Source organism: Microcaecilia unicolor, chromosome 8 (assembly GCF_901765095.1).
Source record: "Microcaecilia unicolor chromosome 8, aMicUni1.1, whole genome shotgun sequence".
Taxonomy (NCBI): domain Eukaryota; kingdom Metazoa; phylum Chordata; class Amphibia; order Gymnophiona; family Siphonopidae; genus Microcaecilia; species Microcaecilia unicolor.
Genome location: NC_044038.1, coordinates 177,661,144 through 177,675,634, shown reverse-complemented (window position 1 = coordinate 177,675,634; position 14,491 = coordinate 177,661,144). Strand labels below are relative to the sequence as shown.

General features: G+C 44.1%; 1 protein-coding gene across 1 annotated transcript in view; it reads left to right on the top strand.

Moving 5' to 3' along the window:
* JAKMIP2 (janus kinase and microtubule interacting protein 2) overlaps positions 1-14,491 on the top strand; it is a 33,670-nt gene that overhangs the window by 16,267 nt on the left and 2,912 nt on the right. Inside the window, 10 exon segments of the mRNA XM_030212159.1 lie at positions 239-301; positions 508-613; positions 6,212-6,303; positions 7,019-7,024; positions 7,026-7,073; positions 8,210-8,275; positions 9,255-9,323; positions 10,411-10,488; positions 11,125-11,328; positions 12,294-12,359. Coding sequence (XP_030068019.1) covers positions 239-301; positions 508-613; positions 6,212-6,303; positions 7,019-7,024; positions 7,026-7,073; positions 8,210-8,275; positions 9,255-9,323; positions 10,411-10,488; positions 11,125-11,328; positions 12,294-12,359 — 798 coding nt within the window.

The window sequence follows — 14,491 nt, the reverse complement described above, 5'->3', positions numbered from 1 at the left end:
ACAAAAACTCAGTAATGTAATTCTAATTCACTGAGGAAATGTGGAAATTGCAAACTGGGTGGACAAAGTGGTAACATCATCCATGTAAAGTGAGCAAGTAATTCTTATTATATTGGCTGGGATGAGTTCAGGTATCATTGCCTTACACTCCTCATATGGTACTACACTTACCGTCTTTTGTATAAATTGAGGTGTGTTTTTGTGCTGGCCTTAATTCTTTCTTTTGTCTAACATGCAGGATTCCCATTGGGTTGAAGAAAAGCAGCTTTTCATTAAGAGAAACCAGGAGCTTTTAGAAAAGGTAAGTTACAGATCTAAAAAGAGAAAAATGATTAGATATGGTACATTAGTATTGTTCGAATAACACAAGAGAGAGTCATGCCATGTGCTCTTCCACAAGGTTGTCTCCCCATTTTATTCCTTGCACATAATTAGGAAGAGACATAAGCTGCTACCGCAGCAGACCGTTCATTTGAAATAATTCAGGGTTTGTCTTCTTTCTGTCAGATAGAAAAGGTGGAGTCAGAAAACAGTCGCTTGCATCAGGATTTGCAGGACGCCAGAGACCAGAATGAACTGTTGGAATTCCGGAATTTGGAGCTGGAGGTACGGAGCGTCTGAGGGAGGAGGCTGGGAGCACGTGGCACCTGATCTAGCACAAAATGCTGCTGAGCATTCAGAGGACAATCATTTTGAGGCTTGTTACCTTGTTTTATATCGCAAAATATCTGCACAGAGTTGCAGTTAAACTCATTTTGGCTGGCTCAGGTGGTAATGTCATGCCCCGCAGTGGCGTTCCTAGGGGGGCTGACACCCGGGGCGGATCGCCGATGTGCCCCACCCCCTGGGTGCAGTGCCCCCCACCCCCCCAGAACAGCACGACGCCCCCCCTCCCGGCAAAAGAACCCCCGATCCCCCAGCGAAAAGAACCCCCCCCCCCCGGGTGCACGCCGCTGGGGGGGGTGCCGCGCGCCTGCCGGCTCTTCATTTTCATGCTCCCTCTGCCCCGGAACAGGAAGTAACCTGTTCCAGGGCAGAGGGAGCATGAAAATGAAAGAGCCATCAGGCGCGCGGCACCCCCCCCCCCCCAGCGGCGTGCACCCGGAGCGGACCGCCCCCCACTGCCCCCCCCCCCTTGGTACGCCACTGATGCTCCGCAATGTGGGGGATCCAGGATTGAATCCCCTTTCTGACGGGGCACGGAATTGCATTCATTCATTTCAGTATTTATATACCACTTACATCTAAGCAGTTTACAGTTTTCATTTTACAGGTACTGGCTCTCAGACTAAGTAGTACATTGTACTACTGTTGTACCTGGTACAACAGAGGATTAAGTGACTTGCCCAGGGTCACAAGGAGTTGCATAGGGAATTCACCCTGGTCCTCCAGGATCTGAATCCAGTGCTGACCATCAGGCAGCAGCGGGAATTGAACCCAGATCCCAAGGGCTACAGCCCGCTACACTAACCATTATGTTGCTGCTAATTGGGTTTCTGCCAGGTACTTGTGACCTGGCTTGGCCACTGGTTTGGAAACAGGATACTGCGCTAGATGGACCATTGGTCTGACCCAGTATGGCTTCTCCTGCACTCCATCTGAGCCAGGGAGCACCTATAACCAGGCAGGACCATACCACGCTATAGCTGCGCCGCGTACAACTTGCCAACTGTTACCCCCAACCCCCTCCTCCTCTTTGGCCAATGAAAGGAGACAGTGGGATGGAAGCAATTTTTCACCCCTCCATATTTACTGTCTGTGCAGCCTCACATCTCGCACAGCCCTTGCTATGGCACATGACCTGGGTGTGGAATGGAGAGGAGACAACTGACACCATTGTGATTACTTTACTTGACCCAAGAGCAGCAGAGAGGGGCTTTCCTTGGGGGAAACATGGATGAGCCCAGGATGTCTGTCACTGAGCATCCTCCCCTGTTAGTGCTGCTTCACTGCTAAGGAAGGTGCTTCTGGGTACAGCAGTAAACATATGGCCGGTCACCCATTGAAAGGATCTGTGTCTAGCCCTATTGGAGTATTTAGATGGTAGCAATAATACAAAAAACAGTATGGGCTGTTAATCCTCCTTAGTAATCTAATACCTCAAAAAAACAGAAAAACAGCCAACCACAATCTCAAAGGGTTGTATAGAGTGAACAATAACAAACAAGAGAGAAATACCCTCAGAAACCAAGGACTTCACCAAGGTCTGATCATCAAGACACTGACATCTATATTAGATTTTGTGTCCGGATCTCATCTCTTTCATGGGGTAAAGTCTCTCACCTGTTCACAATCAAACTGTTCAAAATAGTGGTATCAGTGGCGTTCCCAGCCTGGATGGCACCTGGGCGGATTGCCGATGCGGCATCCCCCCCCCCCCCCCCTGCGAAATGACCCCCCCCCCCCCCCCCGGCGAATGACACCCCCCGGGTGCACGCCACTGGGGGGTGCCGCGGCGCACGCCTGTGGGCTCCCACTTCGCTAACTTCGCTCGTTCGCTGCAGCTCCCTCTGCCCTGGAACAGGAAGTGACCTGTTCCGGGGCAGAGGGAGCTGCAACGAACGAGCGAAGTTAGCAAAGTCGGAGCCCACAGGCGTGCGCCGCGGCACCCCCCAGCGGCGTGCACCTGGGGCGGACCGCCCCCACCGCCCCCCCTTGGTACACCACTGAGTGGTGTCATATCACTAATCCCCAGTAACCGTTTCTCTTAATCTTGTAGTGTACAGTGAAACACCTTGGATTGAGTAGCGGTCGTTGTTATCATGCGAATAGTATAATGTGACATGACATGACCTCAGAAACAGAGGAATGGATTGTGACACTGATGAATGCTGGCACTTAAGGCCTCAGTAATTAAGGCTTTCTCCAAGACTGCTTCTCTAACCCAAGGGCAATGTTTGTTTTCCAGTTGCTAGAGGATCTCTTGTTTCATTTTACTTCAATGATTAGATTTCAAGAAATGGTTCCAGTAGAACAAAAAGCCTTTTTTTTTAATGTGTGGAAGATTTGCCTCACTGTATATGATCTGTGATATTAAAGTTATTCTTAGAGACAATGTACAGATAGACTGTGGATCTTTATGAGTCAATATTGAGATCCAGCAGCAGCGAATTTACGTAGAAAGCACTCGCTGGTTGTACCATACATACAGCGGTGATATTCGCTCACTATACATGTAGCTAGACCCCCCTACTTTTCTGTACAAAATAGGCTTGAAATAGGCATCTGCTGTTCCCTGTAAGCTGAGCAGGAGTCCTCCAACTGCTGTATCCCAAAAAAGATATAGCAGAATTAGAAAAGATTCAAAGAACAGCAAACCAAAATGATAAAGGGGATGGAACTCCTCTCGTACAAGGAAAGGCTAAAGAGGTTAGGGCTCTTCAGCTTGGAAAAGAGACTGATGAGGGGAGATATGATTGAGGTCTACAAAATCCTGAGTGGTGTAGAATGAGTAGAAGTAAATTGATTTTTTACTCATTCCAAAAGTACAAAGACTAGAGGACACTCAAGGACGTTACATGGAAATACTTTTTTTAATTATTTTTTTATTATAACCATTTAAATTTTACAAGCGATAAAACAAATTGCCAGAAATACAGAGAAAATAATATATAGGAATTATTTCAGTCAAGTAATTCTATTCTCTTCCTTAGACCACTAAATAGGGAGAGTGAAACAAGACAAGGAGATCAATTAAACAGTAAACAGAAAAAAAAGTGGTATTAACCTGATTATCCCCAGATATTACTCGTCTAATTCATTATTCCACATTGATCATCTGGTTGGCTTCTTCAAGGCCAATACGGTGTATAGTCAAATCGTTTCATTGAAAACATACTTATTGTCCAATATTAGTTAGAAATAATACATCTGATTACATTCTTTCTCTTTTAAAAACCAGAAGTTATTAACATATATATACTTAAGTCTCTAATTCAAATCCCACTGATTAAAGTAATCCCAGTTTTCACGGGCTTCACTCCTTTTTAAAGTAATAATTGAGAAAATATTTCTGAGGAAAACTTTAGGAGTCATACCCGGAACTCTGGGGAAAACAATAATCTCAATATTAATCATCTATAATAATATTCATTTTATTATTCAAAGTTATCATTTTCAAAATCATAACCATTTCTTGCTCATGTAGAATCATTTGTTATATCAATTTTTCACTCTCAAAGGGTTCAGTTAAATTATCCATGTAACTCTCTAACAAAATTATTTACTGCCACCGTTAAGTCCCGAAGCGCCTTCCAGATGGTATTCAATGTAACCTCCACGGGAGCCAAAATCTCCAAGTTGATTTCTCTTAGGTGTTTAGGAGTGGTTCAGCATATGCCTCTAACTCACTCCTCCACTCCTTTGGATATGGTGGTTGAATAATTCGGGAGCAATGGAGTTGTTTTTTCCAGGTCCAAGATCATTGACGCTCCTTCGCCGGCGCTAATCAAAGGATTCACCAACCCTTTCATCTGTGGGCAGTTTGTCGCGCAGCAGTCCCGCACTTGCAGCTCAGGGGACAAAACATTGGCCATCGGCGGCTGACCGCTGGTTGTCCCCTTCCTCTCAGTTAAGGTAACTGCAATTGCAGAGAGAAAATTTACGTAAAAGACGACGAACCTTCAGAGGGCAGCTGGGCCATTGGGCATACGAACTTCAGGTTGCAATCTTACCACTCTCCCATTGGGACACTCTTTGTCTGGTTTCTCCTCAGAGGCCTGTCTGATATGGGTAACCCTTCAGCATAGCCCTCTGAGTCATTGAAACACAGAAGCCCCTCCACCACTACAAGGTGGTGTCCCTTCGGAGGGGGGAAATACTTTTTAAAACAAATAGGAGGAAATATGTTTTCACTCAAAGAATAATTAAGCTCTGGAACTTGCTGCCAGAGGATGTGGTACAACAGTTAGCGTATCTGGGTTTAAAAAAGGTTTTGGACAAGTTCCTGGAGGAAAAGTCCCATTGTCTGCTATTGAGACAGACATGGGAAGCAACTCCTTGCCCTGGGATTGTAGTATGGAATGTTGCTACTCTGAGATGCTGCATGGAATCTTGTCACTCTTAGGATTCCAGAATCTTGCAATTCTTTGGGGTTCTACATGGAATGTTGCTACTCTTTGAGATTCTGTATGGAATCTTGCCACTCTTTAGGATTCCAGAATCTTGCTATTCTTGGGGGTTCTACATGGATGTTGCCACAATTTGGGTTTCTGCCAGGTGACCTGGCTTGGCCACTGTTTGGAAAACAGGATACTGGGCTAGCTGGACCATTGGTCTGACCCAGTATTGGTACTCTTATGTTCTTATGCATTGCTGCCAGTGGGGGGGGGGGGGGGGGGAGTTTCAATATTGTGTTTTCAATGGCTAGAGACAGGCAGGTTCCCTGGAAGTCCTGCAGAAATTGCCTGTCCCTCACTCTTGAAAATGTGATAGTGAAACAGCACCACCCAGTGGCAGGATTGTAGGTGGAGGACTCCCACTCAGCTTAGGGAACAGTTGCCTGCTGAATCTTGATCCTAAGTCCTCATTATAGAATTACCCCCAAACCCCTTATTTTAGGCGTTCAAATGGCAGGTAAGTGTCAAAATTGGAGTGAAAGGCACTTAGCGCCTTAGTGTGCTTAAACACATCTGTAACTTGGCACCTACGAGTTCTAGCGTGTAAATGCAAAGGGGAGTGTGGCAGGAAGGGACACGGTGTGGCTGACTATTTAAGCGCACGCTTTATGAATACTTCAGGGTGTCAAACTGCTTCATTTAATGCTCTCACTTTAAACCTGACACACAGCACCTAATTTCTGACTTACGCTAGTGTTGTATAACAGATTTTAGTGCGCAGATTTGGCTGTTATAGAAGACTGGCTAAGCGCCTAGATTCTGGGCAACTTACTCTTAGGGACCTGTATAGAATTGTCACTCCAATGTATAGTTATGCAGAACACCCGTAGTCCATCTCAGGACTATCTGGATGGTGCCAGGTCATTAGAAGGACTTTTAGAGGCTCTGTCAATGTAGTGTTGCTAAACATCCACGGATCGGGGACTTATACATTTAGCGTGGCTGATATGCATGCAAGTTGCTTTGAAGATCGACCTGTTACCATTTGCTGGCTGAGTTTCTGCACTGTTTACAGATCTGCGCTCCTAAAATCATGTTTTCATATTCTTCTTTCTACAATTCAGTACATGCCTTTAATTTATTTTCGGAAAGAGAACGGAGATCCCCACCATTCAATCTCCAGATCCATCCCTTTTCTGACGGTGTGAGCGCTCTGCAGATCTACTGCATGAAAGAAGGGGTCAAGGTACAGGAGCTCATTATCTTCTGAGAAGTGATCGTGTTTTGTATGTTGTTAGGTGGTATACTATTTCATTGAGTTTTTGATCTATGCCCTGCCTTTTGATGAGTCTCCTGATGTAAACCGCTCTGCTCTGTTGAAAGAAGGGTGATGTAGGAACTGAATTAAATAACCTTATCTACCACACATTTGGGAATAAAACCTTTTCACATCTGTTTTCTGTATATGGCCAACCTTGAGAAACTAACTTCTCCATCTCCGTTGTGGAAAGGACCAAGATGCATTGGACTTCGGCTCCAGCAGGGGACTTGTAGATGAAACAGTGGTCATTATTTAAAAAATAGAAAATTCAGCCATTTTACTCCTGCAGTAAAAAATAGTCGTAGTACGCAGAATGACCGTGTAAGCAAGAGCTAAGGCCACTGTTTACCTCAGTTTGGTAAAAGGGTCCCTTAATCTTGATAAAGATATGGGATATGGCTTGTTGGTATATGAAGCTCACAATGTTACTCCCCTGACCCTCTGAATTTGTGAAAAAGCATCCTTTCATTTGGGACTGGCCTGTTCTAAACATTTATACCTGGTGGGATCTAAGGAGAAACCTTACAGAAAAGACTTGTTGTATTAACACACTGTTTTCTGTATATTTTCTCAGTCAGAAGATATCTCCTCTTTTCACAAACTAAGACTATTTTCTGTAATATTTTATTACTTGTTACAGGACGTAATGCATCCCAGACCTCATCAAACAGTTAGACATTCTGGGTGACAATGGGGTACGTATGTGCCAAATTCTTTGCTTAACAGTAGGGCACCAACTCATTTTTTTTAATGTCCATATCGCATTATTTTAAGCAGCCCCCTGAGCCCCGTATGATTGGGACTAGGCGATTCTGTGTCCACTGATGCAAATCACTGAGGGGAAGCAGTTTTCAAATATCTTTAGCTTTTGTACTCAGTGCAAATTTTCAAGGCGGAAAGTACCTGGGTAGACAAGGATTTTATATTAAGTTCAGTGCATTATAGTTACACGTTCTTTTTCCATGAACATTAAGCGTAAAGTAGGGCAAGTGAAAAGTGCTCACACTTTGCACTTTCCTGCTGCTGATTAAGTGGGGGAACCAGTGCAGGTACATGTGAAAATGTTCATGCATGCAAAAATTTTCTCCTTCTGACCTAAACACATCTTCGGAACATCTCCTTGCAATTTGGCTAAAATTATGCACACGGTAGAACGCCCTGTGTACTTTCAGACAGGGCTGTTTTACCCAGCTTCATGGCTTTGAAAATTGTGGTGAATTTTTCGGATCCTCTTGCCATCATATCTTACAAGGCAGTACAGTTCAGTAATGAACTGAAATACATTCTGCTGACTCCACTGCCCTCCCTAACCATCAGGTGATAACTGACATTAAAGGGCCTTCACCTGTCATTGTCTATGTGAATATGGGACTTTCCCTGAAAAAGGAAGGAATTCATCCATCTCAAAGTCAAACAGGGCACAATGCAACGCCAACTCTTTCACACCAGGCAAAAGAGGAGCAATACCATTATTACTGATCCAGTTCCATTGGCTTCAAGCCTTTTTAAAGTAAATTCAACAGTGGTCTTTTAATTTCTTTACTAGCCTGGATTTTAAAAAAGCATTCCAGGCAACTCAATGGATGTGACTCCGAATTAAAGTAAAATCCACCTCCACGCCAAGATCTCTTACTGACAGGAACAAACTATTAGATTCCTCCACAGTCAACATTGGTGTTTGTGGCATGAACCCCATGTACCCTATACATACAATATCTGTTTTACACTGTTAAGGACCAGTTAAGTGCATAACAACCAGTTAACGATTTCCAACAAAGTTTATTAAGAGATCTTACCATTGTCTTATAACTGTTTTCTTTGGCCTTTTCAGAATTTAAGAAATGAAGAGCAAGTTGCCATTATTCAGGCCAGCACGGTGCTGTCATTGGCTGAGAAGGTAGTGTCCATTTCTTTCTTCACTCCATGTTTAGGATGTATTACGACATGTCCATGGCCCTAACCTCAAGATCCTCATTCACACTAGACTGCTGATTGCTGAACTCCTACAGGTTCAAACAGCAGCTCGGCAAATATCTTCCATACTCAATATTTGGAACCTAAACCATTCAGGAGAAAGGATATCTCCAGAGAATGGATATTCCTCGTCTTCTGCACCTCAGTCTCTTTTTCTCATATTCCGGTCCACTTTCCCCCCTCCCCCATGTCTTAACTTTCTCCCTATGTCCTGATCCATTCATGACTCCCTCCCCACTGCAGCCAAGTCCAACCTGGCTCTTCTGTTCCTCACTCCACTTGCAACCATTGCCTCTTCCACCCGCACAATTCACAATGTCAATATTGCGTGGTTGAGCTAATCTGAGATCATGAACTATGCTAGAGGGAGAGGGATCGGTGGGTGGAGTCACAGGAATGCTGGAATTTCTGGATAAGGACCACTGGATAAAGTGTGCTCTACTGTGATACCATCACCATTAAGCTACACAGGTCAAGAGAGGAAAAACCTTCTGGTGAATATCATCACTGAAATATTAAGTACATTAGGGCTCAGATGGTGATGGTGAAGGTGATGTGGCAACCTGGAAATAACGAATGAAATTGAACATTACTGGCAGAGAATATACAAAAAGTAAGGAGTGAGCAATGAACTGTATGGTCGCTCGCAGAAATTAATGCAGAGGTTTTGCAGTTACTGAATGCTAATTTTGAAAATTGTCATGCAGTAACTGTAAACCTTACTGTAGTTTAGGAAATAGCTCCAAATGTTTCTTATTTATTTATTTAAATTTTGCTCACACCTTTTTCAGTAGTAACTCAAGGTGAGTTACATTCATGTACGTACTGGATATTTCCCTGACCCTGGAAGACCCACACTCTAAGGAGCCCCACTAAGTCCTCTCTGCTTTTGCTGTCTCTAGTGGATTCAACAGATAGAAGGTGCGGAAGCAGCGCTGCATCGGAAGATGATGGAGCTCGAGAGTGACATGGTAAGCGAGGAACTCTTTCTCTCTCTCTTTCAACAGCCACGGGGAGCCTTGGAAACTATAACAAGTAGCTCTTAGTTAGAAGGAATTTGTCTGCATATTCTATAGGGGTCTAGTTCCAGCCTTGACGGTGCTACTAACCCCAGACCTACCCCTAGTGCTAACAGTTTTATATTATAATCATTTAGCACACATTAAATAAACTACATTAAATGAAAACAATTAAAGCAAATTTATGAAAGAAAAAAATAAATTGCATTTGTTTTCCTGCAAAATCCTATTGCTATGTGACCCTGCTACAATTTACAGACTGTCCTTCAGGATCTTCTTTCAAGAGAGATAAGGATCCAACTCTGATCCAGAAGTTTCTAAAGCTGCCCTTTCTAAGAGACCTTCCTTCATGCCTTTTCTCAGGGACCTCTGTCCATACGCTTTTTCAGAGACCTCCCTTCACACTCTTTCTAAGAGACCTCCTTCTATACCCTTTTAAGAGACCTCCCTCTGTTCCTTTCTAAGAGACCTTCCTTCGTGCCTTTTCTCAGGGACCTCTGTCCATAAGCTTTCTCAGAGACCTCCCTTCACACTCTTTCAAAGAGACCTCCCTCTGTTCCTTTCTAGGAGGCCTTCCTCTGCGCCCTTGCTAAGAGATCTTCCCATGCTCCTTTTCAGAGACCTCCCTCCATGCCCTTTCTAAGAGACTCCCTCTGCTCCCTTTCTAAGAGATCTCCTTGTGCTACCTTTTGAAGAGACCTCCCTTCACTCAATTTCTAGGACACCTCTTTTTTTCAGAAACCTCCTTCCACACACTAGAAGACCTCCCTCTGCTCCCCTTCTAAGAGATCTCCCTCCACACCCTTTCTGAGAGACCTCCCTCTGTGCCCTTTCTCAGAGACCTTCCTTCACACCCTTTCTCAGAGCCCTCCCTCCTCACCCTTTCTAAGAGACTTCCCTCCACTTCCTTTCTAAGAGCCCTTCCTCTGTGCCCTTCTGCATTGCACTGCAGAGCCTCAGGGCTTCTTATCTTGCAATCCATTTCTCCAGTGCTTCAGGAACTAATATTTCATCTCTCTTTATTGGAATGATCGTGTAGGAGCAATTTTGTAAACTGAAAGGTTACCTGGAGGAGGAATTGGATTATAGGAAGCAGGCTCTCGACCAGGCATATATGGTAGGTACAAATGACTCGTTTTGGATAATATGTCCCTGATTTTAGTGTGCGTATTTCATTTGTCTTAACTGTCCCCTTTCTGAAAATTCTCTGAATAGAGATTGTGTCTGAAAAAAGATACTGATCACAATATACAGTATCCATTAATGTCTAGTGTAGAGCAGAGCCTATAATATAGTTAGCAGAAGGAAGGAATGTATTAATTACTCTACCCACTCTAATTGACTATATTCTACCCTCAACGGGTAATTTTCAGAAGTATTTCTACAGTTAAAGCAAACCTTGAAGCTTCATGTGTAAAAATAGACTTGGATAAAAAAACCTTTCCAGTGCTGATAAGTTGCATGTGTTCAGAGCTCTGTGTGTGCTAAGCAGAGGCGTCCTAGGGACATGGCTGGGATTGGGTTTGCCTTTATTTTCATACTTTTGAAAATACGTGCATTTGCGAGTAAAGTAACCCAGAAAGCTTGTGCAAACTAAAGAGCAGGTGTGAACGTAAGCGCATTAATTGCCAGAGAGATTTTCAGAGCAGAATTACGTGCAGACCTTTTGCTTTGAAAATTCACCAGTCTGTGTTGGGAAGTTGTTTCTTCATTGTTTGCTTTTTCAATCCTCATCTATTTTTCCATTGTCCAGAGAATTCAGGAACTGGAGGCCACCCTTTATAATGCTCTGCAGCAGGAAACCGTGATCAAATTTGGGGAGCTACTAAGTGACAAACAGCAGGAAGAGCTGAGGACGGCGGTGGAGAAATTAAGACGACAGATGTTACGGAAGAGTAGGGAGTACGACTGTCAAATACTTCAGGAGAGGATGGAGTTGCTGCAACAGGCCCATCAGGTACAGCTTACTGAGTGTGACAGACAAAGGGTGTGAGTGTGATACAGGTGAAGTGCACTGAGTGTAACTAAGGGACAGAGAGCGGAGTGTGAGCTGAGTGTGAGAGGCAAATGCTCTGAATGTGATACAGGTGCAATGCACTGAATGTAGCTAAGGGACAGAGAGTGCGAAATGTGAGCTGAGTGTGAGAGGCAAGTGCTCTGAGTGTGATACAGTGCAGTGCACTGAGTGTAGGTAAGGGACAGAGAACGAAATGTGAGCTGCCTGAGTGTGACAGACAAATTGTCTGAGTGTGATAAAGGTGTAGGGCACTGAATGTAGGTAACGGACAGTGAACTGAGTGTGGCAGAGATAATGCTCTGAATGTGATACAGGTGCAATGCACTGAATGTAGCTAAGGGACAGAGAGCGCGAAATGTGAGCTGAGTGTGACAGGCAAGTGCTCTGAGTGTGATACAGTGCAGTGCACTGAGTGTAACTAAGGGACAGTGAGCTGAGTGTGACAGACATAATGCTCTGAGGACCTCTTTTACAAACTGCGCTACTAATTTCCGGTACTGCAAATGAGAGGAAGCCCATTCAATTCCTATGGGCTTCCTCTTCTTTGACACGTGGGAATGGCTAGCGTGGCTTTGTAAAAGAAGCCCTGAGTGTGATACAGGTGCAGTGCACTGAGTGTAACTAAGGGACAGTGAGCTGAATATGACTTAATGATGGACTGCTACAGTTCCAGGCTACTAGTGTGGCCAGCAGTGGAAAATGCCCAGTCCAGTTATGAGCCAAATGGCAGTTGAATTGGCCCATGGCTTGGATTTGGGCTGATGGGTTGTAAATGCCAGGGCTGATACTTAGTTTCAATCTACCACTGAATGTCACACTGTCCTTGACGTTGCACATCTGAAGAGCTCACACATCTCCCCTCCCTTTTCCTGACCTCCTACACGGTCATTTCCTTCTCTCTGAAGAGGATACGAGATTTGGAAGATAAAACTGATGTCCAGAAGAGACAGATCAAGGATCTGGAAGAAAAGGTGGGCTATTTTAATGCTTTTTTTAAAGTTAACTATGAAAATGCAAACAAGGTAAATTAACCCTTTCTATTTTCTACATGGGCATCTCATATGCATAAGGGGACACAACTGGTGTACTCTGAAAAGCAACTTTTGAAAGGAGGATGTTAATATCAAAGTTTTAGCAGTTTAGCATTGTCTCACATTTCCTTTTTGACTTGTTCTAATTGTTTTAGCTTTGGATATATGTTTGAAGGCATCTGAGCCTTGGTACACCAAGCTCACTTCTAGAATCAATGGATGTATGCAGAATCAGACATTGTAGGTGGTACCTTTTTTTTTTTTATCAGATCCGTTTAATACATTTGTAACTAGCTTTCAAGATCAGTACAGCTCTGGAAACCTATCACAAAAGTATTCAGTTAGCCAAGAGCAAGGTATCCCCTACATCTTTTTTACTAACCCTAAGAATTTGACAGTGAAACACTTCAGCCAATGTGCAGTCCAGGGGTGTAGGCAGACACCCAATTTTGGGTGGGCCTGGGCCCAAGATGGGTGGCCCATAGAACCTCGCCCTGTCCCACAAGTGATTTGGTCTCTCCCTCTCTCGCCTGCATGCCATATGGTCTCTCAAACATCCCTCTTCCCCACATACCTTTAACATAGAAGATTTTCACCAGCAACAACCAGCAACTAATACACACTGCTCATGTTGGCCCCACAGCCTTCCCTCTGATGCAACTTCCTGTTTCAACATAGGCAGGAATACATCAGAGGGAAGGCTGTGGGGCCAGTGCGAGTAGTATGTATCAGTCTCTGCTCACTCCAGGCGAAGATCTGCTATTTACAAGGTATGCAGGAGGGACAGTTGTTGGGATTTTTTGGCTAGTAGGGCTTGTGGATCACTGCCAGCCAGGTGCTACTGGGTGGACCTGGGCCCACCCAGGCCCACCCTTGGCTATGCCACTGGTGCAGTCTTGGTTCTGATCAGCAGGGTTCAGCCCACTCTAATTATGGCTACTGATTAGTCATTGAACATACTGGGGGCCGACTGATCTGTACCGAGAATAATAAACCAGCACCACCCCAGACTAGCCATAATCATTAAACAAATGCTTGTTTGGCCCAACTTGCATGGCCTGGGTCACAGCTCTGTGTGTTCTGTTACAGGAGTTTTAAAATAGGGGAACTGGGGCTCTGGCATCTGGCTTTACTTTCATTTAGGTTATTGATATGCCGCTCTTTGGGAAATGCCAGCGCAGTGGGTTGCAATATAAATCCAGCAAATAAAATAACATTAAAAACAGAATATTATAAATGAGAGGCAAAAGATAGAAAGAAAAACTAAAAGCTACAATGCATAATTCTGAAATGTGAAAGTATAGCAATAAATGGAGAGAGATAGAAGTTCCAGAGGACCCCGCTCCTATTTTTCTTCCAGAGACACACTGGGGCTGCTATAACATTCATTACAAATAATAAAAGCATCTTCAAATAGCATGTCTTTAATTCTTTTCTAAAACGTAAGTAAGAAGGTTCTGTACGTAGAAAGAGTGGTAAGTTCTTTCAAAGCATTGTCCTGTCACCCAGAAGATTTTATGCCGTGTAGACCCCCCCCCCCCCCCCCGACTACACCGCTAAAAGGTTTTGCTGTGAAGAATGTAGCAACCTGGAAATACACTTCAGCAGGAAGGACAAGAAGGTAGAGGACTGTCACAGTTGCAGTGACCCCTGCTGGACAAAGGAGTGAAGCTGGGAGTCTCTAAAACTTATTGCCAGCACTACTGAGCAGCGAGAAGCAAGAAGCATGGCAGTGCCACTCAAGCAACAGACTTCTAGAATGACTAACGCCCACAGTTATATATAAATGACCTACAGAGTCCAGCATCACCTATGAAACATCCGATGTGAACCAGAGTATAAAATTCTGCTAATGAAAACTAGAAAGGGTAAAACGCAAACCCAAAGTTTTGGAAGAAGCAGTAGAAAAATTGTTTCTGTTCAGCCCACTAAGGGAAATAAAGGAGTCCTTTTACTAAGGTGCTCTGAAAAATGGCCTGCGCTGGTATAGACACAAGTATTGGACGCGCGCAGGTCCATTTTTCAGTGCGCCTGCAAAAAAGACCTCTCTTTTTTGTCCAAAAATGGACGTG